We start from the raw sequence: 23,925 nt of genomic DNA on the forward strand, positions 1-23,925 counted from the left end.
GAGTTGGCAAGCATGCAGGCCTTCCTGGCATCTGTAGGCTTCACTCAGCTTGTGTCCTCGTTCCTCATTCACACTGGAAAATTAATTTTTTAAAATGTTTCATTGTCCAGTGTTTTTATATAAATATGGCAATGTTTAACAACTGACCATATTGACTATCATCCGTTTGAAACTACTAATTCTCATTTATATTCTACAAATAATTCATTCAACAACTACTTGGTCTATTAACAAACACTCTGCACCAGGCACTGTGCTGTACTGTAAAGGATACGGTGATGGCTAAGATGCTGTCTATGCTTCTTGGCAAGGATACTAGACATGTGTGCAGGTAACTGTCATATAAGGCAGAGGATATAAAATGCAGAGTGTAGACTACAGGCTTTGGTGCTCAGATGTAAGAGTTCGAAACATGTCTACCTGAGGTGATCAGGGAGGGCTACCAGGAAGAAGTGCATAGTGAATGGATAGGATTTCAGACCATAGAGATGGGGATGACTGTGAACAATATATAGACCTGGACAATACAGGATCATCCAAAGAGGGGTTGGCAGGACCTCAAGAAAGACAATTACCAGACCCTTCTTCCTGTCCCTATAGCGGACATGGTATTTGAGAGTCTGTCAAACCCTTGTAGCACAGTCCCTGGGAAGTGTTGCTATTAAAGATGCTTGTGGTGCGTTTGAATGCAGTAAAACTATATTCCATGATAGTTTTGAAGGAAAGCTTTGTTTTTCTCTCCAACAGTTCATTCTGCTTGCTAAGTCAGGCTCCTTTGAGGTCACTAAGAGGACATGAAGAATATATGGATATGACTAAAGTCATCACACTACCTATTAGTCACTGGATGCACTGCTGTGAGAATGTGAGAAACAGCTGGAGGTGGTACAGGACTACAGCATGGCCATGTCTATCTCAGATGGATATTTCCAGCTGCCTTAGAGGGTCTAGCTCTGCATATATGTCTTTTCTGTGCTGCTGAGCTAGCTGACTAACAGGCACTGTTGTAAAGGAGGTGTGGGAAGTGGAAGCTTTGTATGATGTTACCATCTCTGTCGCTAAATCTCTTCCTTTTTACTACCTTAGAGTGGCAAAGAGGGATCTGAGCTAGTCCTTTGTGCTTTGCACTTTGGTGTTTAGTGAGTATGTGGCTCACTGACAACTCATTTCCTTTACGGACAGGTCTGTCTTCTCATGATAATGGGTTGAGACCCACCCAGAGGCAGCTGGAGAGAATTTGACTGTGATCACCAAAGCTCCTCTGCCCCCATCAGCAGCAGTAGCTGTCTGCTGGGACTTGTGGTTGGAACACCACTGGTGAGGCCAAGTTCCTCAACTTCCCAATCAATGGGGGCTTAACCAGCAAAGGACAGGGTGACAGGGCTCCAGTTGGTGTAAAATGGAAGCCAAAATCACTTTACAACCAAACAGGAATCGGATTTCAGGTGTAAAAATCCTACACAGAAAACACACAGATATCAGCTGTGTTGACACCTGGAATTTTAACTTGATAAAATATTTTGCTTTTGCCTTTAGAGAGGAATTTTTAACTTCAGACTTATATCTCCATTATTTTAGGAAGAGAAAGGACAACTAATGGTTGCTTGGCCTAAAAGATTCTGGGAGGAATATGTGAGTCATAAAATATTAGCCAAATATCTTTTTGGATATTCTAATATAAACTGTGTGGAAAACTAAGTACTTCATGCTAGGACAAAGCTAAAGAGCCCTTCTCAGAGCCCTACCCCCTACCCCCTACTTTCTGGATACTAATCTTATTGGTTGATAGCACCAAGTTCTGGGCTGTATTGTAAGGAATCACCCAGTTGTAGCTGTTTTTTGCTATCATTTTCCCTCTTGTTCAGGAAATCTTGACATGAATGTGTTACAAAGAAAGCAAGAGAGAAAAGATTGTTTGTTTTATGGAAAACTTTATTAGAGATACTAGTGTTAGGGTTATGAACTAAGGTCTGGGATAAGGGGGGAATTTAGAGTTGTCATCAAAAACAACAAAGGATGAGCTCATGTCCTTTGTAGGGACATGGATGAAGCTGGAAACCATCATTCTCAGCAAACTAACACAAGGACAGAAAACCAAACACTGCATGTTGTCACTCATAGGTGGGAATTGAACAATGAGAACACTTGGACACAGGGCGGGGAACATCACACACTGGGGCCTGTTGGGGTGGGGGGCTGGGGGAGGGATAGCATTAGAAGAAATACCTAATGTAAATGATGAGTTGATGGGTGCAGCGAACCAACATGGCACATGTATACTTACGTAACCTGCACGTTGTGCACATGTACCCTAGAACTTAAAGTATAATAATAATAAAAAAATAAAAACAAACAGAAAACAGTTCTCAAACCTTGGGTTGTGTGTCATAATGGGAAGAGGTGGCCTCTAGCCTTGGCTCTGCCACTGCTATGTGACTCAAGATAATCCATTCATTCATTCAACATTTCTGGAGCAGCCATTCTGTATCAGACACTATGTTCAGCACTGGGGCCACGTTGTGAGGAATAGATAAAGAACCTGTTCTCCAATCACACAACTTCTCTGAATCCCATTTCTTTGTTTGCAATGTGAGGGCTGCACTACAATGAGCTCTCAAGACCCCCTACCCCTGCTTCTTGATTCTTTCACGTGGGAGCAAAATGTTCCCAGAAAAACAATAACAGGAAAAGTGATAACAGTATTACATGCCAGACATTATGCTAGCTAATCACTTTTATATACATTGCCTCATTTTGTTTTCTCAAGAATTTCCTAAAATAGGTATTATTATGCTCATTTTCTGGGTGAGGAAACTAAGAGTTGAGAGGTTGAAAGCTGCTTTTTGTTATAAGCAAGAAAGAGGTAGAGCTAGACTCAAAACCAGCTTAGCTAACTCCAAACCCAGCATTCTTCTCTCCTACTCTGTTCATGTTTTGAAAAGCTCATTCATCTCCCCTGGACTTTGCTCTGGGATACTTATAAAAAATTTACTCAAGAATTCATGGCAGTACAAAAATAAAAATAAAAGAAAATAAACAAAAAACCTACCTCATTCTTGCCTTACCGGTTTTCTGCTAGCCTTCCCTCCTTCCTTACCTCCTCAACTTTTCTTATTCATCCCAAGAGTGATCCTGCCATGTCAGCCAAGACCAGCACCCCCACTGCTTTGCCTCCACTTGTGCTTACCTTCCACCTGGATTTGAGACAGAGTCTCGCTCTGTTGCCCAGGATGGAGTGCAGTGGCGCGATCTCAGCTCACTGCAAGCTCTGCTTCCTGGCGTTTCTCCTGCCTCAGCCTCCTGAGTAGCTGGGACTACAGGTGCGTGCCACCATGCCCGGCTAATTTTTTTGTATTTTTAGTAGAGACGGGGTTTCACCATGTTAGCCAGGATGGTCTCGATCTCCTGACCTCGTGGTCCGCCCACCTTGGCCTCCCAAAGTGCTGAGATTACAGGCATGAGCCACCATGCCTGGCCTGGAATCCTTTTCAGTCTTGTCTGTTGCCAAACTCTGCACTCTTTCCCAGACTTTATCTTTCTCCTAAATTTAATTCGTTCATCCTCTCATAGTTGTCCAACACAGTAGGAAATTAAAAAAAAAGAGTACCTGAGCATCTCTTTGAAGGAAAATAAGGCACACATAGATTGCAGGAAGAGTTATAAAGAGTCATGGGCCATTTATTAGTTGGTGTTTCCCTGCAAGGAGAGGTCTATGGTAGGAGATGATTCAAAAACTGTCCAAGGGCTTTCTTACGCTATCTTTTCCCCAAAGATGCCTTTTTCTTTTTCTCTTTTTTTCGGACTATACATGGTCACTGTAGAGAATTTGAAAACTATCTACTCTTCAGAGATAATCACTCTTAGTATTTGGTGTATTTCCTTCTGTGTTGGTTAATTTTATGTCACCTTGGCTAGGCTATAGTGCCCAGTTGTTTGGTCAAGCACCAGTGTAAATGTCATTGCAAAGCTTTGTTTCGTTTTTATTTTTAAGATGTGATAAATATTTTAATCAGTAGACTTTGAGTAAAGTGGACTACCCTCTATAATGTGGGTGAACTTCATTCAGTTGAAGATGTTAAGAATAAAGACAGGTCTCCAAGACTGAGGTTTCCTGAAGAGGAGGCAATTCTGCTGCAAGACTTGCAATGTAGAAATTCTGAGTTTCTAGCCTACCAGTCTGGTATACCGATTTCAGATTTGCCAGTCCCCACAATCACAGGGCCAGTTCCTTAAAATACATCTGTAACTCTGTCTCTTTCTCTCTACACACACACACACACACACACACACACACACACACACGGATGTTTGTGTGTGTGTGTGTGTATGTGTGTGTATATGTATGTACATATATATACTTGGATGTAAGTATATCCTATTGGTTCTGTTTCTCTGGAGAACCATGACTGATATACTTTCTTTTTGCTCTTCATTTCCTCTCGATTAACACTTTTCAGACTGTCACGTCTGTGTGTAAATCACCTGTCTTGTTCAAGTGCAGCCTCTAAGTCAGTGGTGGTGGGCTAAGATTCTGTGTTTTGGACGAGCTCCCAGGTAATGCCTATGCTGCTGGTCTATGGACCACATTTTGTGTAGCAAGGCCTTATATAATCAACTTTTTCTTTTAAATAATGTCATGAGCTCAGTTGTTCTCCTAAAACATTAACTTGTAACTGTATTGCACTCCATCATACGAGTTGCCATAAATTTGTTCAGGCTAAAGAAACACACTTCGCAAAGGATCTTTAGAAAAATTATCCAAGTACAATCTCACCCAAAGGCCTGACTTCTGTAGCACAATAGAAAAATACTAGAAATGTAGAAAAATTGTCCAAATATAATCCAACCCAAAGGCCTGACTTCTGTAGCACAATAGAAAAATACTAGAAATGTAGAAAAATTGTCCAAATATAATCCAACCCAAAGGCCTGGCTTCTGTAGCAAATCAAGCCTGCATGCTCAGCCCCTGGCTTCAAGGTCTTCCCTTAGTGTTTTTTTTTTTTTTTTTTTTCCTTTTCTTTTTATTTCAATAGCTATAAAAATTCCCTTGGCTTTTGTCTGGGTGCTCATATTATTAGTGTCTGCTGCGAAGGGGAACCTACTGAATACGCATGGTTCTCAGAAGCCATTCATACATTCCTCCATTTATTCTTGTAATAATATTACTCAATTATCTCATCAGTTGATGTTATAAGCACCATGCTGGGAGCTGTATACAGGGGATTCATTTAATAACTAATCAATCATAAAATGAATGTAATTGTAGTTATGATAATTACATGGTGATGTAAGTATATAACAAGAAACTGCTCTAATCTAAGGGTCAGGAACACTTCCTAAGGAAGTGACATTTGAGTTGAGCTTTGGTTGTCCTGGGGATATACCACTCAGTTCCCTAACTTTTGGCTAGTCCTTTCTGAATAGGTGGAGGCTTTGATGACAGAACTTTGGAAGTCACCTTTAGTGAGAGGTGGCACACATTAAGTCTCCAAAGGTCTCCCTAGAGGTCCATTGTAGCTCTGCTCCTCATTCTCCCTGTCATACTCTTCTGGAGATGACACTTCAGGGGAGTTCCCCTTATGTCTGCTTCTGGGCAGCATCTCAATTTCCCTTTACTGAATCTGAACACAATCTGGTTTCCCATCTGTTACAGGAAATACAGTCTAAATAAGAAGTTATCTTAAGGTAATTCATGATAGGCAAATATTTTGATCTTTGAATCAATCATTATTTCAGACACTTTCTGCCACTGCTCTTTCTATTAATGTGGATAATGATAGTTGAAAAGAAAGAAATCGGTACTACAAAGCTACAGTAATCAAAACAGTGTGGCACTGGCATAAGGATAGACATATAGAACAATGGAGTAGAACTGACAGTCCAGAAATAAATCTATACATTTATGGTCAATTGATTTTTGAAAAGGGTGCTGAGACCATTCAATAGGGGAAAAGAATACTTTCTTCAGCAACTGGTGTTGGGGCAACTGTATATCCACATGAAAAAAAAGTGAAGTTGGGCCCCTACCTCACACTATATATAAAAATTAATGACCATTAATACAAAATGGTCAATAACCTAAATATAGGAGTCAAAATAATAAACCCTTTTGAATAAAAAATAGGAGGTAAATCTTCATGACCTTGGAATTAGCAATACATTCTTAAATATGACACCAAAAGCATGAACAACAAAAGAAAAAATAGATAAACTGAACTTCATCAAACTTAAAAGTGTTTATGCATCAAAGTATGTGATTTTAAAAATGAGAAGACAACCTACAGAATGGTAGATAATTTCAAATCATACATCTAATAAGGACTTTGTATCCAGAATATATGAAGAATTCTTACAACTCAACAACAAAAAGACAAACAACCCAACTAAAAAAAAAAATAGGCAGATAACTTGAGTAGACATTTTCCCAAAGAAGATATACAAATGGCTAGCAAGTACATGAAAAGATACTCATCTCATTACTCATTAAGGGGATGCAAATGAAAATCACAGTGGGGTGCCACATCAAGCCTACAAGGAAATTTATTTTAGTGGGAAATAAGTGTTGGTGATATGGAGAAATTGGAGCACTTACAGATTTCTGGTGGGTAGGTAAAATGGTGCAGCCCCTATAGAAAACATTTTGCTGGTTCCTTAAAAATTAAGCATAGAATTACCATATGACCCAGCAATTCTCCTCCTAAATATATACCCAAAAGAATTGAAACCTGATATTCAAACAAATAGATGTACATGCATGTAGATATTCAAAATATCCAAAAGATGGAAACAATCTAAATACCCATTAACAGATTAATGGATTTTTAAAATGTAGTTTTTCCATTGAATAGGATATTATTCAGTCATAAAAAGGATTAAGGTGTTCATGCATGCTACAATGTGCATGAACCTCAAAAACATTACACTAAGTGAAAGAAGCCAGGAACAAAAGGCCACATATTGTATAATTCCATTTATATGAAATATTTAGAATAGGTAAATTTATAGAAACAGAATACTGATTAATGATGCCAGGGGCCAGGAGGCAAGGAGTATAGGCAGCAATTGCTTAATGGGTACAGGGTTTCCTTTTGGATGATGAAAATGTTTTGGAACTACATATAGGTGCTGGTTGCACAACATTAAGAATGATTAAATAACTTATGTAAGTGGTTAATTTTTTTTAGTTAAAAAAAATTTTTTTTTAAGACTCAGGATCTTTCTGTGTTGCCCCAGGCTTCCCTTGAACTCCTGGCTGAGGTGATCCTCCTATCTCAGCCTCCCAAGTTGCTGAGACTACAGGCATGCGCTGCTGCGTCTGGCTTACATGGCTTATTTTTATGTTATATAAATTTCACCTCAATAAAAAATTAAATAATAAAAAAATCAAGATTAGATTCTTTCTTTCCCTCTTGTGTCTGCCATATTTTATGGTTAATTTTAAAACATAGTAACAAAATTATGATGTATCTTTGGTTATTACTCCCTTGGGTTTTTGTCATGCTAATGCATTCTCCCATTATTTTCTACTTTGTACAATTCAGATTTCAGTCCAAGGCTTCAGGTACATTGCAAACAGCTGCACTGGAATTACACATCTTACCATTCATGACATGCCAACTCTGACGGACAACTGTGTAAAAGTAGGTAATTGGAAAGTACCTTTTCTTTTCTGTCCCATAAGATAGATATATGTTCTAATGACTTGAATGACTGAAAAATATGAATGGACTTTTCATTTTAGTTATTTTTTTAATAGTAATAAAATCATTTAAAAGTTTCCACACATGCACATACCCTTGAAAACATTTGAATCCTTAAATATCCTAAGAAACCTTGTTTCACAGTTAGGATTTTTTTTAGTGATGTTATAGCTTAAACATAAACTTTGAGTTCAGTTCTCCATGCTAAGCTGCCAAATGTAGTAATTTTTTTCAGTAGTCCATTTCTCATGTTTTCCCATACTCTTAGTGTATGATTTAATTCTGATTCTTCCACATTACTCAAATGTAAGTGTATTAAAATGTATTGAAAAATCCAGTTTTCTTTGAAATTAGGAAAATTAATAGTTAACATGTCTGTCTCTAATATATTGAAGGAAAAAATGACTTCATTAGCTTGCTAAACCTGTTCTGTACCCTTGATTAATTTAATCGTGTTTTTTCTTCTGAAGGCTTTAGTTGAAAAGTGCTCTCGTATTACATCACTGGTTTTCACTGGTGCACCGCATATCTCCGATTGTACTTTCAAAGCTCTTTCTACTTGTAAACTCAGAAAGATCCGATTCGAAGGTCTGTTATATTAAAAATGTGGTTCAGCATTATCATTTACTTTTACTCTTGTGGCATTATAAATACAATACTTGTCTTTTCTTCTGTTTTTTTACAAACAGGAAATAAAAGGGTTACTGATGCATCCTTCAAATATATAGACAAGAATTATCCAAATCTCAGTCACATTTATATGGCTGACTGCAAGGGAATAACAGACAGCAGCCTCAGATCCCTTTCACCTTTGAGGCAACTGACTGTGTTGAATCTGGCAAATTGTGTAAGGTAATGAGTTACAGTAATATATTCAAGAAATGTTGATTACCTAGTATGTGCCAGGTCCTCTCCTACGGAACTTATGGTTCGTGGGGTAAACATGAAAGTCAGGAGTCCAAGTGTTAAAGTAGAGGTAAGTGCAGAGTTCTGTGGTTATAAGAAAGAGGGCTCCCAACCCAGGTTGATTATATGGGGTGTAGGGAGAGCTCGGGATATGAGGAATTATGGACCCTTGTAAAATTAAGGAAATTCACAGGAATACTTACAGGCTACCTTTCCTAATGGGGGTTTCCATAGCTAGTTCAGTTAACATGATCTTTTCCCATATGGACTTTCTGACTTGCTTATGAAGAACCAATCTCACTGAAGGTTTTTCCTCTTGGGTACTGGTTAGATTTTTCATCTGTGTAGAATTTCTGACAAATGGACAGAGGGTGGATTCTTACTGAAATTCTTTCTTTAGCTGGTCCACTATTGGACTACTCTCCTGCTGTTCTTGGGAGCAAATTCTGTTTGTTTGTTTGTTTGTTTGTTTTTTTGAGACAGAGTCTCGCTCTGTTGCCCAGGCTGGAGGGCAGTGGCATGATCTCAGCTCACTGTAACCTCTGCCTCCTGTGCTGAAGTGATTCTCCAGCCTCAGCCTCCTGAGTAGCTGAGATTATAGGTGTGTGCCACCCCACCTGACTAATTTTTATATTTTTAGTAGAGAGAAGGTTTTACCATTTTGGCCAGGCTCGTCTGGAATTCCTGACCTCAAGTGATCCACCTGCCTCAGGCTCCCAAAGTGCTGGGAATACAGGTGTGAGCCACCGCACCCAGCCAAGGATCAAGAGGTTTCTTGCTGAAACCCCTTCCCCAGTGGGTAGCTCAGCCTCTTACCTATGTAGGATTCTTATAATCTTATAGGACCAGATAATAACAAAACAGCATTTGATCCACGAAATAGTACTTGAGCCACATTGAAGGTGGCTAATATTTGGGAAAGCACAAGTCAGCATAATAATCTAAGCTACACAGAATCTTTTATTTATTTATTTTTATTTTTTAGAGACAGGGTCTTGCTCTGTTGCCCAGGCTGAAGTACAGTTGCACAGTTACTGTAACCTTGAACTCCTGGGCTCAAGTGATCCTCCTGCCTCAGCCTCCCAAGTAGCTAGAACTACAAGGTACACTTCATCATATCCAGCTAATTTTAAAATTTTTCTAGAGACAGGGTCTCACTATGCCCAGGCAGGTCTTAAACTCCTGGCTTCAAGTGATCCTTCCACCTGGGCCTCCCAAAATGCTGGGATTATAGGCATGAGCCACTGCACTGGCCCACTACATAGAATCTCAACCTATGTTGCCTATTATTAAAATGGGAAGGCAGCATGGGTCATTGGGAGCTGGAGGAAATATAAGGGTTTGGAATGGAAAAAACCTGGATTAGGAAATGAGGGCTCCAGCCAAGGGCCAGTGAAGAATTAAAGCCTTCTGCCAACAGCCATATGAGTGAGCCTGGAAGCAGACCCTACAGCCCCAGTCAAACCTTCAGATGACTGAAGCTCCAGCTGGCATCTTGACTGCACACTCATGAGAGACCCTGAGCTAGAACTACTCTAGTTCACTTCCAAATCCCTGAGATCCAGAAACAGGGAGATAATAAATACTTGCCATTAAAGCCACAAAGTTTGGATCAATTTGTTACATTTAATAGTAACGGTGAGATGCACACACACAGACACACACACACTACATACACAAGTGTGTGTATCAACTAATTCTATCTGTATGAATATGTGAAATAAAACTGAATTTCATTATTGTATTTCACACAGGCTTCTGCAGGTTATTTAATCTTTTTTTTTTTTTTTCGAGATAGAGTCTCACTCTGTCACCTAGGCTAGAGTGCAGTGGCATGATCTTGGCTCACTGCAACCTCTGCCTCCCGGGTTCAAGCAATTCTCCTGCCTCAGCCTCCCAAGTAGACAGGCACCCACCATCATCCCTGGCTAATTTTTGTATTTTTGTAGAGACGGTGTTTCACCATGTTGGCCAGGCTGGTCTTGAACTCCTGACCTCAGGTGACCCACCTGCCTTGGCCTCCTAAAGTGCTGGGATTACAGGTGTGAGCCACTGTGCTTTGCCTAATTAATCTTAAATGGAAGTTTTCTGCCTCCAGAAGTAGAGGTGACAAGACACTTCAAGGGGCTCTGCCAAAAATAGTTCAGATCCTTGATTAAATATATTTTCAACATATTGCTGAGCTCACAAAGAGTAAGAGAAATATCCAGTAGCCCTGAATCCCCTGATTCTTTTCTACTCTCTCAATGAACAAATTCACTGAGATGAATAGTGAATAACCAGCAAACATAAAAGGTTGAGCAGCTCTGAACACAAATGTTATGACAACAGTTGCCTTTGAGAGAATCAGCTCTGAGCAAGACTCAAAGTAGGGAAGCAGAACCTGAGACTTCTGCAGAGTTTATACCTCTTTAAGGGGGACAGAGTCGTCTCAGGTAGGTAGTTCCTGAGCTCCTGGAAGAAGTTAGCACAAAGCTTCTCAGGCTAGAGATTAACATCAAGTAAATAGGTACTCAAAGTCAAAGATTGCCAAAATGCACAAAGATACAAGTCACCATGAAAAAGAGTCACAGAAACAGCAAAATACATTTGACCTTCAGGTAATTCAGATATAGGAATTGTCAGACAATTAAGTAGTCATGTATGAAATGTTCGAAGAAATAAAAAATGGAATCAGAAATATGAGCAGATAACCAAACATGATAAAACAATTAGATTTATCTGGGGAAAAAACCTAACTTTTAGAAACAAATGATGTAATATAGTTATTGAAATAAACAGTGGATTGCTGATCAGCAGATTAGAACTCACAGAGGAGAGAAGTATAGAGCTGGAAGATCATTCTGAAGAAATGACAACAGAGGGAGGATGAAAAAATATATAGGGTAAAAAGATAAAGCTTAGTATTGTAAAGGTAAACTGAGGCTGGAGCTGAACCGGGAACGAAGACACAAGGCAAATGGCGGTGAGAATAGCCTTTATTAGGACTCGCAGGCGAGGTTCCTCGGTCCAAAGGTGCGGACTGAGGGAGGAGGGTAGGGGCTTTTTATACCCCGAGAGGTAGGGAAGCTGGTTGTGCAAACAGGGCCTGGGGGGTCTTGAAACTACTAGGGCAGGAGTTGAGTAAGGGTCATGAGGAAGGGGTCTTTGGAAACTTAACCGAAACTGCTGTTTACAAACTTGTGGAATGCAGGTGAGCTGCAGGTCATGGGGGAGTGTGGTTGCCCAGCCAGAACTCTGATGCATGTAAGTCTGCGGGTGTGTACAAGGGTGAAGGGAGTCTTTAACAAAAGGCCTGCTACGCCAGGTAACGCCGCCATGTTGGGTCTAGATTCCTGCCTAACATTCCAACCTCTTTCTAATAAGAAAATGGGGTGAAGTGTTCATCTGGCTGCTTCCTGCTGGTATGGGTCGTCATGGGGTTCTTCGGAGGTCAGAACTCGGGTATAGGGGTGGAGCAGCATCTGATTGAAAGTGACCTGGGAGTCTTCTTTCATGCAGTCCTGGATGAAGCAGAGGACACAGGGAGCTATGAGTAGCAAGAAGCCAATGATTAGTAAGGGGCTTAGAAAGGATAGGACTTAACTGGCCAGAGACGACTGCCATCACCTAAGTGAGGGCCTTGATCGGAGGTTTTTCTGGTGGAGTCTTTCCTGAATCTTTTCTAGAGTGAGGAGATTGGTTTCTACTAGTCCTGACTCATTGATGTAGTGTTCGGCTGGGAAGGGGAAAGGTGGGGTTAGGTTAGAGGAGTTAAAAGGGCTGGGTAAGGGTACTGCAACCAGTGGGGGCTTATTCTATCTGCTGTGAGGCTTTTTGTAGTGGGTGTGAGGAGTATGCCTAGGTAGGTGACAGAAGGGCTGCAAAGTTGAGCCTTAGCCGGGGTAACCTGATAACCTCAGTCGCCTAGAAAATTTAAAAGTGTAGCAGTATGTGCACGGGAGCACTCCTAGGAAGGACTACATAGTAATAAGTCATCGACATACTGCAATAGTGTGCTGTGGGTCAGGGGACAGAGGACAACATCCTGTGCCAGTGTCTGTCCGAAAAAATGGGGGCTATCACAGAACCTTTGAGGCAAAACAGTCCAAGTCAGCTGGGAAGAAATATGAGTGTCTGGATCTTCCAATGTAAAAGCAAACAGAAAGTGGCAGTCTGGGTGTAGAGGGATGGTAAAGAAGGCATCCTTCAGGTCAAGGGCAGTGAAATGGGTGGTGTCAGGGGGAATGCGCAAGAGGAGTGTATATGGATTAGGAACAACTGGAAAGGTAGGGACTACTGCCTCATTGATGAGGCGTAGGTCCTGCACGAGATAATAGGCCCCAGAGCTTTTCCATACAGGCAGGATAGGAGTATTGCATGGTGAGTTGGCGGGAACTAGAATGTGCTGTCGCAGCAGGCATGTAATGATAGGTTTTAATCCCTGTCGATGTTCAAGGGAGATAGGGAACTGGGGTCTAGAGGGAAACTTGGAAGGGTCTTTTAGCCAGATGCGGACCGGAGTATGGTGCTGGGCAATGATTGGGGTGGAGGTGTCCCACACCTTAGGGTTAATGGGGACTGGAAACGGGAGTGGGGGCTCAGCCTGGTGGGGTTTGTCAGGTGAGAGAAGGGGGAAGAGGAATGCGAGGTGTGGGGAGGGGTTGGGTCAGAAGTGAACTGAGGCCCCTAGCTTGGAGAGGAGGTCTCGTCCTAACAAGGGGACTGGGCACGAAGGAATGATAAGAAATGAGTGCGAGAAGAGGGAGCCATCCAGGCAGCAAGACAGAGGAGGAGTCTGGCAGTAGGTGGAGGGAGTGCCGTCAATTCCTGTGACTGTGACAGTGGAGGGGTGGCTGGGGCCACTGAAGGAAGGCAAAACAGAGTAGGTAGCCCCCATGTCCATAAGGAAGGATATGGACTTACCCGCTACCTGGAGCATGACCCTGGGCTTGGCGAGAGTGAGAGGGGTCCCCGAGTCTGGGCCTCTTCAATCTTCGTCAGTGTCGAGGAGCTGGAAGGTGCCTCCAATAACTGGAGGAGGGTCGTCACGTGGAGGCGCAGCAACCGTCCTTAGGTCGGGGCAGTCTGACCTCCAGTGGCCCATCTGCTGACAGTTCGGACAGGGGCGAGTTGGCTCCTTTGGGTTAGGGCACTGCCTGGCCCAGTGGCCGTCGTTGCCGCACTTGAAGCAGGCACCAGATGGCGCTCGGGGAGTACCTCCTTTCTGGGAGCTCCTGGAGCCGGCTGGCCTCAGGGCTGCTACCAAGGCCTGGGTTTGGAGTTGTACCTTCTGTTTTAGCCTGGCCTGTCGTTGGGCCTCAGCTGCTTCCTCCCTGGAGTTGTAGACCTTGAAGGCCAGTTTGACTAAATCCTGGATGGGAGTTTGAGGGCCTTCCTTCGCCTTTTTAAATTTTTTTGGATATCAGGGGCCGACTGAGAAATGAAATATGAGGCCAAGACGGTTCCTCCTGCGGGGGAGGCAGGGTCAAGGCGGGTGTACTGAATAAGTGCCTCAGTCAGCTAGTTAAGAAAAACGGCTGGATTTTCATCTGCGCCTTGGACTACCTCCTTTAATTTGTTAAGGTTGACTGATTTGTTAGAGGGTGCCTGCATGCTGGCAAGAAGGCACTGAACCATCATGTCTCGGTGGCAGTGGCCTGCCTTCCCTACCTGGTAGTCCCAGTCGGGCTCAGCCAAGGGCACTGCCTCGGTGCCAACTGGCATGGCAGGGTCAGTTAAATGAACCTGGTTAGCGTGCTGCCTGGCTGCCGCTAGGATGCGTTCCTGCTCCTCAGGAGACAGGGTTGAGGTCATAACGACATGGAGGTCATGCCAGGTGAGATCATATGCCTGGCATAGATACCTGAACTCTTTGATATAACGAGTTGGATTGGCCGAAAAGGAGCCTGCACGCTCCTCAACCTTAGACAAGTCTGCCAATGAAAACGGCACATGGACCCAGACTACTCCTTCGGCGCCTGCCACCTCTCGTAAGGGACACAGGAGGTCAGTCCTGGACCGAGTATGGGCTGAGACAAGCGAGGAAGGAGAGGAGGTGGAGGTAGGAGAGGCAGGATCTGTCAGGTTTGGTGGGGACACAGAAGGGGTAGAGGGAAGGGGTGGTGCTGACGGGGATGGGGACAACGAGGGGTTAGGGTAAGGAGGGGGTTGAGTGGAGGACCGAAGAGGAGGCAGGGAAAGAGTGTCAGGAGGCTCAGAGAAGGAGGGAGAGTTGTCCTTCTCCTTGGCTGAGGGAGTAGATTTCACGAGTAGGACCTGGGCCAACGAACATCGGGCACAGAGGTCTGGGCGAGAACGCAAGTCCTAGAAGGCTTGAACATAGGGTATCTCAGACCATGTGCCTAGTCTCTTACAGAAGTTGGTCAGATCTGTGAGAATGATAAAGTCTAGAATGCCTTCTGCAGGCCACTGAGACTGATTATCCAATTTATATTGTGGCCATGCTATTGTACAGAAGAAAATGAGCCACTTTTGTTTTATGTCTTGGCTGAGACTTAAAGTCTGGAGATTTGCCAAGAGGCACCCCAGAGGAGATTTTCGGTTTAGTTTGGACTGGGTAGTTCCTATGGTCTCAAGGTGAGCAGTCCAGAGGCAATGGGAGCGTCCTCTCACTGCCACGCGGAATGCGGGGTACGGTGGCTTCTGGGGAGGTTGGATGTCTCTTAGTCCCCGGTGCCGAGGTCACAGCTGACCAGAGAGAGCCCCTGATGGAGCCATGCGTTTCGGACAGGGACTCCCAGAGGGAGCCTTCAGGACGGGGGGAAACTTACCCAGCAGTGATCGAATTGAGTCTTAAATTTGGTGAGACAGCTCCAGGCTTGATGAGGGGATCCTGGCTCGGGGAGAGGAGAGCCTACCCGAGCTAGCAGGGGTCCGGGGAGGGGTCTCCTCCCGGGTTTCGGCACCAAATGTAAAGGTAAACTGAGGCTGGAGCCAAACTGGAAACAAAGACACAAGGCAAATGGCAGTGAGAATAGCCTTTATTAGGACTTGTGGGCGAAGTTCCTCGGTCCAAAGGTGCAGGCCGAGGAAGTCATGCTGAGGAAGGAGGGTAGGGGCTTTTTATAGCCTGAGAGGTAGTGAAGCTGGTTGTGCAAACAGGGCCTGGGGGGTCTTGAAACTACTAGGGCAGGAGTTGAGTAAGGGTCATGAGGAAGGGGTCTTTGGAAACTGTTAACTGAAACTGTTGTTTACGAACTTGTGGAATGCAGGTGAGCTGCAGGTCATGGGGGAGTGTGGTTGCCCAGCCGGAACTCTGACGCATGTAAGTCTGCGGGTGTGTACAAGGGTGAAGGGAGTCTTTAACAAAAAGCCTGCTACGCCAGGTAACACCACCATGTTGGGTCTAGATTCCTGCCTAACAAGTATCAGAGTTTTAAGGTATTAAAATGTATGTATTAGAGTTAGATCTAAAATAGTAAGTTGGAGAGTTAAAAGAATATATTTTTTTTCAAACACACATCAATCCTTTAAAAAATCAACCATGAACAAAGTTTAAAAGCAAGTTCCAACAACTTTCAAACTATTTTTATCAATAAATGGTATTCTCTCACTACAAAGCAATTAACTCAGGAATCAGCAACAAAAAGATAAATTAAAAATGCATATTTAAAAGAATTTAAAAGTAAAAATCCTAAGGTGTCAGAATCACCTGAGGAGCTGAATAAAACTATAGACGCCCGCCGGGCGCAGTGGCTCACGCCTGTAGTCCTAGCACTTTGGGAAGCCCAGGTGGGCAGATCATGAGGTCAGGAGATCGAGACCATTCTGGCCAACATGGTGAAACCCCATCTCTACTAAAAATACAAAAAATTAGCCGGGCATGGTGTCAGGCGCCTGTAGTCCTAGCTACTCAGGAGGCTGAGGCAGGAGAATGGCGTGAACCTGGGAGGCGGAGCTTGTAGTGAGCCGAGATCACACCACTGTACTCCAGCCTGGGTGACAGAGCGAGACTTGGTCTCAAAAACAAACAAACAAAAAACAAATAAAAACTATAGTTTCCCAAGCCCCACTTCAGAGCTATTGAGTCTGAATCTTTAGGGTTGAAACCCCAGCTTGTGTATTTAAAAAAAAAAAAAAAAACAAAAAAAACCCCAGCATGGATACTTTTGATACACACCCAGGTTTGGCCCTAACTGCATTAACCAATTAATTTGGATCATTACCTCAATAATCTTTTCCATTGACTTTTAATCCTTTCTTGACTATAATATGAATTTCTACACACACACACCCTTAACTGCTTTCCTAGGTGCTGGCACACTCCCCCTCTTACAGGTGGAAGGTGGGTTGATGGGCACAGCAGGCATCCACCTACTATGGCTCATTCAGCTGAAACAGTATATCTTTTGTCTTGACTGCTCAGTTCTTTGCAAATCTGAACCAACAATGCTGTAACGGATGTCAGCAATCAGCATGTTTTGCTCCCAATGTTCTTCCCATCTGTATGCCCACCTGTAGGGCTGTTGTGAAACTGCCTCTTAGGATTGCATTGGTGGAAACTCCTGTCCTGCTTTATTTCCTGAAATGCTTCCTAGAAGGATCTGGTGGTTCTCAAAAGGAATTAGAAATGAAGATCCCAATGGAAGATAGGGAACTGATGGGCCAAACGAACATCAAACCATTTATAAAGCAAGATCAACATGGTAGGGGTATGGCACTGACACACAGAAGTTTCTGATTAGGACAGTGTGGGAAGGCTGAAGTCAAGGTCTTCTTCCAGCGTCAGGTTTTCTCTGATTCCGAAGGAAAGAAGCCAAAGGGCTCATGTTGGGTTTCCTGTCTAGCAAATTGACCTTGTGTTTAGTGAAAATTTCTCCAAAATCCTGGCAGTAGTTTGACTGTTAGTCTTGGTTCTCACTCTCCTAAGTTTTGATCTTTTTCTTTTGCAGGAAATGGTATCAGGGACTACTTAACTTGATCCCAAGAGAAAAAGATCTTGAGGACCATCTGTCTTATTAAAAATTATGAACAAAGGAACAGAAATAACATTTAAATTAATACTTCTCCCATTCCTCTCATTTCTACTTTTTTATTACATTAAAATCTATATAATCAAATTTAGTTTTAAAATATTGACAAAATACCAGTATATAGATATTACCTTGGTATTTTGGAACAATATTGGGTATGGTAGCTATTACTTTAATACTATTCTATATGTTTATATATAGAATCACATGTAAAGTTTTTCTCACTCTTTCCTACAGAATTGGTGATATGGGGCTAAAGCAATTTCTTGATGGTCCTGCAAGCATAAGGATAAGAGAGCTAAATTTAAGCAACTGCGTGCAGCTAAGCGATGCCTCTGTTATGAAACTATCTGAGCGGTATGATAAAACAGTCTTTTACATCATATCATTAGTAATTGTATATTTGATAATAGGAGAAATGAGACACCTAAAAGCAAAGATTTCATGACATTGGGGGGAACATCAGAGATGTCCAGAAGCTGGTTAAATATTCAGTGAAACCATACGAAAGACATATGAAGTCACAGATTGGACCAATTTTTAAATTATATTATTATATTTAAATTACATCTGAGATGGAATCATTCCTGAAATAATGAATATCTAGATATGAGTGGCTGTACTTTTTCAAGGAGATTATCTCTAATCTACGTTTTCAAGGAGATTATCTTTACTCCAGCATTTTCCAAGGGGTGTTCTGGCTGGTTACTTTATTCTTGACTCCCCTCTTGTCAGAGGTCTTGTACAATTCCTATAGCACACTTGTAAGGGATAAGTAGGGATCTTAACTTGCACTTTTAGAGGTCATTCATTGTGGTACTTATATGATTTATATGTATGTGATATATTTTTTCCTTGTTAGAAGTTGCAATATGAAACTAAATTACAGAAAGTCATATAATAATCTGCCCTTTCATCCAACTTTGTAATGTCAAATTACTTTTTACTTTTAGTCTTACTTTTATGTTGAGTAAAGGAAAATCCTTACTTCAATACCATTTGTTTTCCCAAGAGAGTTTTTATATGAAGAAATTGCTTACTGACAATATGATTGATAGCTAAAATTAATTCATGCTACTTTCTTTTAGCTGCCCTAATTTAAACTACTTGAGTTTACGAAATTGTGACCATTTGACGGCCCAAGGAATTGGATATATTGTAAACATCTTTTCCTTGGTATCAATAGATCTCTCTGGAACAGACATCTCTAATGAGGTAAAAAAAATTCAAAACAGTACAATGACTTTTGTTTTCTATAATACAATTATTTGCTATTTTGTAAACAATGGAGAGAACAATGATATGTTTTATTTCTTATCCTATTATGAAAGTGAAGTTTAGGGATATTGTTTCTAGAAGGGTGATAAAAAAGTTTCTTTGTGAATCAACAGTCATGTTTCTCTGTTTAAAAAATAGCAAAATATAGTATTTGGAGGAAAGTCATGACAGATCAGAGTATGTCATGATAATTTGAGATTTGTTTCATTATAGAAGTTTTGGAGATAATATGTTAGATGGCTTAACTGTATGTTTCTTACAGATTGCACATTTTATAAGACTGCCTGAATGCCTTGAGATCTAAGTCTTTAGTTCAAGACTATAAGTCTAGAAATGGCCTCAACAAATCTACAAAAGGATATATTTTTGGGAATTCATTTTCTGCAAGCTGTTGATTGTATTCATCAGGGTTGAGACGCAGGCCATACCCATCTTATCCCTCTGGGACTGCCCCATTTACTAATCAAAAGGATAACCCTGAGAGATTTGTCATGTTTCTGAAAGAACTAAATGGGCTATAGTGATATTAAGGAATATATGGACTTCTGTTGAAAATCATGCATTTGGAGGGATATAGGAAGACAATATCTTATATCCTATATCCTTTCTATATAGGAGGGATAGCCCCAGTGCATCCTTTAACATGAACTGTTTCTCTCCACTTTTCACTGCATTGCAGACATCTGTGTTACGTGTTCATTCTTCGTCAACATTCAGTGGGGTCTTTTAAATGAAGGACTAGATCTGTTCATTGGTCTAGGTTCTTTCCTTTCTTTATCTATGAATGAACTTGGATTCAGCCTCCTTTCTGCTAGATGATCTCCTCTTCCCTTCCATATCATCCATGAGTGATATGAGATTGTGGGTAGGGAGCAGTATCATGGAGTCAACTCATTATGGCAGGATGAGTGTCTGGTCTTCCCAATGTTGTCTTCTGTCCAAGCTGGAATTCACTGAGATGTACGAGGGCCCATTTGGTGTTTAGTTTCCTGTCCAGGTGGATCCCGGATGTCTCTTCCTTGTTCCAACTCCAAGGCCCCTTCAAGTCTTCAGGCTTACCTGTCATGTCTGCCTTGCTCTGGGCTCCTCTGGGTTTTTCTGCGTCATGGAGATCCTGTGAGGCTGTCTTAGGTCCACGGTCCTAGACACCTACTGGAAACATTTTCTTGCTCCCGCATCATGGATGTTTTTGCCCCCAAACCCATGACTCACCCTCCCCTTGCTCTGCTACACGGTGACTCACACAAGTCAGCTGGATTCCAGAATAGGGTTGGTGCTTGTGAGACATTTGTGAGTGATTAAAGGGCCAGCAGAAGGGATATTCCAGGGTTTTCCTCTACCTTTCTTGGCATCATCATCATCAGCTGCATTTCCTTGGTGGTATACTCCCCTCTGAACCACAAGCCTGCTGTGGTTCCAGCTTCCCTGAATGACCTTGACCTCTGGGCTTCTATAACATCATATCTTCCCATTGTCCTTCCAGCATAGGGACAGTAGTGGCTTCCTACTGCTGCTAAGTTCTAGATTTTGTCACTGTCCCATTTGGCTTCTCAGTTTCTCTACCATCTATATAGCCACTCCCCCATTAAAATTAAATCTCAGTTTTGAATACTCAGGGTTGCTTTTCCTTTTCCCATTGACTCTTAACTGATGCAATGACGAGCACAGGAACACTCTGCCTTACTGCTTTTATCAACCCTCCTGGGAAAGGTGGAATGGGTTCCCATCTACTTAGGCCCCCAAGCCTACCTGGGGGTTCCAACTTTTTCTCTAGCTGGATAGAGACTGAGAAGGTCTAGAACAGACCCCCATGTGGTGAATTTCTCAGCATTTGCTTCCCCCTGGCTCTCCCCTCCCCTCCTCTTTTCTCCTGTCCTCTCCTTTCCTCCTCTCCCTTCTCGTCTTTTTCCCCTCCACCTCCTCTCTCCCCTCTTCTCATATTTGCTCCTCTCCTTTTGACATAGATTATTTTCCTAATCTGGGAGTGGAAAAGAATGTTCCAACCAATTACATGGTTTTGAAAAATGTTATGCGCCAAGTCTTTCAGGGCTTGGGCTTTTGAAGCTTAAAGGCCCAGGATTTTTCTCCTGTGTTCTTTTGTAAGAACCTTTTCCTGAAACATAGGAGTAGAATGGCCAGCTGTTGTCTGAAGGGTCACAGAGTGACAAGAAGTAGAGAATCAAAGCACATTATAAAACACATCAAAACATGACTCCCCCACAGCACTTACCACAAGGCTGAAGTGCCTGGGGAATATTTGTTGACTGAATGGAGTAAAGGTTAAAATGCTTATTTAGTTTTTAGCATTTGGGGAAAGCTCAGGTTTTATTTTTAAAGACTGTATATTAAAATTTTATCTACAGAGGACAAGTTGAAAACTTAGGAATATAGGCCAGGCACAATGGCTCATGCCTGTAATCCCAGCACTTTGGGAGACTGAGGCAGGCAGGTCACTTGAACCCAAGAGTTTGAGACCAGCCTGGGTAACATGAGGAAACCCCAATTCTACAAAACATACAAAAATTAGCCGGGTGTGGTGATGCGCACCTACAGACCCAGCTAGCTACTCAGGAGGCTGAGAGGTGGGAGTATGGCTTGAGCCCGGGAGGTCGAGGCTAGCGAGCTGTGATTGTACCACTGCACTCCAGCCTGGGAAACCTGGGCAACAGAGTAAGATCCTGTCTCAAGAAAACAAAAAACAAAAAACTTCGGAGTATAGCCTTGAGTTCTAGTCTCTGTTTTTATTTTCTTCTGAAGCATATATGTAATTTAAGAGAATTATAAATGGATATCTCTGGGGAATTATACTAATTGTTTTCTGCTAAAAGATTGAAAAATAAGTCTTCTGTTGTTTTCTTTCTCCAAGTCAGTTAAACTCTGATCTAAAAAGCAAATGATTGACAATTACAGTGCTACAACAGCTGAGGAAGCTAACCTCAAACAGTCAAATTAAAATGAGTCAGCCCAGATGTCAACTTGGGCAGCTAAACACCAGCCTGATTATAGGTCTGAGTAAGTGCAAATTTGACTACAGACATAACATTCAGGATTTAAACTGGAATGTTACAGATACCCAGCAAAGATCAAATGTGACCAGTTGTGCCATTTGGGGGAAAATTTCCCATGTTTTCTAATAATTGTGTTCATTCTCAATTCTTAATGGTGAATTTTCAGTTAGAATCACACTACTCATTTAGTTAACAAGTATTTACTCTGACTACATTGTGTTCAGTGCTGAGAATACTGGAATGAACAAAACAGCCATGATTCCTCCTCCTAGTACTTATATTCTAGTGGGAAGACAGGAGTGGGGCAAGTGGTTACAAAGTATGATGAGTGTGGGAAACAGAGAGGGGAAACCTAACCTGGCTCAGAGAACTTCTTTTCCCAGAGAAGAAAGGATGTTCTGTGAGCCAGAGAAGCAGCCTGCACAAAGGCATAGAGGTTTAAAAGTGTGAGACATCAAGAAACCCACACATTTGGGTATGGCCTGAGAAGTATGGTGAGAGATGATGTTTGAGAGGTAGACAGGGGTCAGGTCATTGAGGGTCCAGAGGCCACATTAAGGAATTTGATCTCTGCTCTTTGGGCCGTGGAAGGACATTCAGTATTGTCAGAACAGTAACATGATCAGATTTTTATTCTGAAAAGGTCACTTCTATCTGCTAGACAGATATGGGAATCATAGATGCATAGTGACCAATTATAAAGCAGTCATCCAGGTGAAAAGTTATGAACGCCTGTGTTAGGGAGAGGGCAGTAAGCATGTAGCAAAGTCAGCACAGTTGGCAGACACTGAGGAAGAAGAAACAATGAGATAGAGCTCAACTGAATGTGAGGATAAGGAAGAGAGGGAGTGAATCAAGGATGGCACCAGAGTTTTGGCTTGAGCATCTGCATAAAGGATGGTGTGCCTTCCTCAGCTGTGTCCCTTACACAGTCAGGGAGCAGGTTTGCTGCAGGTTGGGAAAATGAACATGTTTAGTTTGATTCACTTGCAGGACAGCTTTATAGAGATGTAGCTCAGGAAACTAATTGAAATTCACACCTCAAAAGTAGAAGAGCTTTTTTGGGGTTGGAGAGGCTAAAGGGACATTGTGTTCTGAACAATCATGAAAACTCAAGAAGAAGTGGATCAGCAAAGACAAAAATCCAGACATTTAGAAATCCAGAAAGATGTTTATTGGAGAGAACTAACTTAAATGGGGGAAGCAAAGAGGAGAACACAGTTATTTCAAGATTTATATGTTTCATATAATAATCTTATTCTCCTCAGTTATTCCTTTTGTGGAAAATAGTGAATCATTTATTGTATCATCCATGAATAAAAGTTGTTTAGGAAGTTACCTACCAAGTACATATTAGGGAAAGAGGAAATATGTCAATTTGCCTCTTCTTATATAATTAGGATAGGGTTCTAAGTGGGAGAAATAGCTTACTAATGTGATAATATCTTAAGGTATCTTTAGAAATCTTTAATCTCCTACAGCTTTTCAAAATATTCACTTAAATGGGCTATTATTCATTCCCTTCCTGCTCCAGAGGATTATTTGAATGTGAGGTTATATCTCCATGTATGTGGGAAAATATTTCCTGCTACTTAATCAGATTATCATTTACTAAAGACCACAGGATCCATGGTGAGGGCAGTTCAGTCTGTTACTTAAGTTGCCTTAGTCACCACCATATTTGTTGTTCAAAGGAAAAGTGAGTCAGAGCAGTCTCCCAGACAGTGTGCTTAGACAGTGGTTTAAGAACACTCTTTTATTTGCTTGATTTTCAAAAATTTTTATTATGAGTACAAGATCTTCAGTGCCTGTTATGTAGGCAATCTCCTGCAGTTCCCTCACTAGACTATCAGATCCATGAAGACTGAAACTTTGTTTTGTTTACTGCTGTTTTCCCAGAACCCTGGGAAGTAGTAGACACTTGATCAATACTCATTGAATGAAGGAAAAAAATGCTAGGCTCTAGGATTAACAAATGTGAGAAAGACCTATTTTCTGCAGCCCAGTTTGGAAGGGTGGGTGTGGGCAATTTAGATATGATGGGGCAGGCATAGTGAT

The 23,925-nt window shown here is 41.9% G+C and overlaps 1 protein-coding gene across 8 annotated transcripts in view; it reads left to right on the forward strand.

The window, feature by feature from the left end:
• The window catches only part of FBXL13 (F-box and leucine rich repeat protein 13), a 282,389-nt gene that overhangs the window by 195,347 nt on the left and 63,117 nt on the right, over positions 1 to 23,925 (forward strand). For all 8 annotated transcript variants that reach the window (XM_033193672.1, XM_033193673.1, XM_033193674.1 and 5 more), the window contains 5 exons: positions 7,542 to 7,640; positions 8,171 to 8,288; positions 8,390 to 8,552; positions 17,819 to 17,938; positions 18,670 to 18,796. In XM_033193672.1, the coding sequence (XP_033049563.1) occupies positions 7,542 to 7,640; positions 8,171 to 8,288; positions 8,390 to 8,552; positions 17,819 to 17,938; positions 18,670 to 18,796 (627 nt within the window). The remainder of the gene's footprint in view (positions 1 to 7,541; positions 7,641 to 8,170; positions 8,289 to 8,389; positions 8,553 to 17,818; positions 17,939 to 18,669; positions 18,797 to 23,925) is intronic.

Source organism: Trachypithecus francoisi, unplaced genomic scaffold (assembly GCF_009764315.1).
Source record: "Trachypithecus francoisi isolate TF-2019V2 unplaced genomic scaffold, Tfra_2.0 Lachesis_group4, whole genome shotgun sequence".
Lineage (NCBI taxonomy): Eukaryota > Metazoa > Chordata > Mammalia > Primates > Cercopithecidae > Trachypithecus > Trachypithecus francoisi.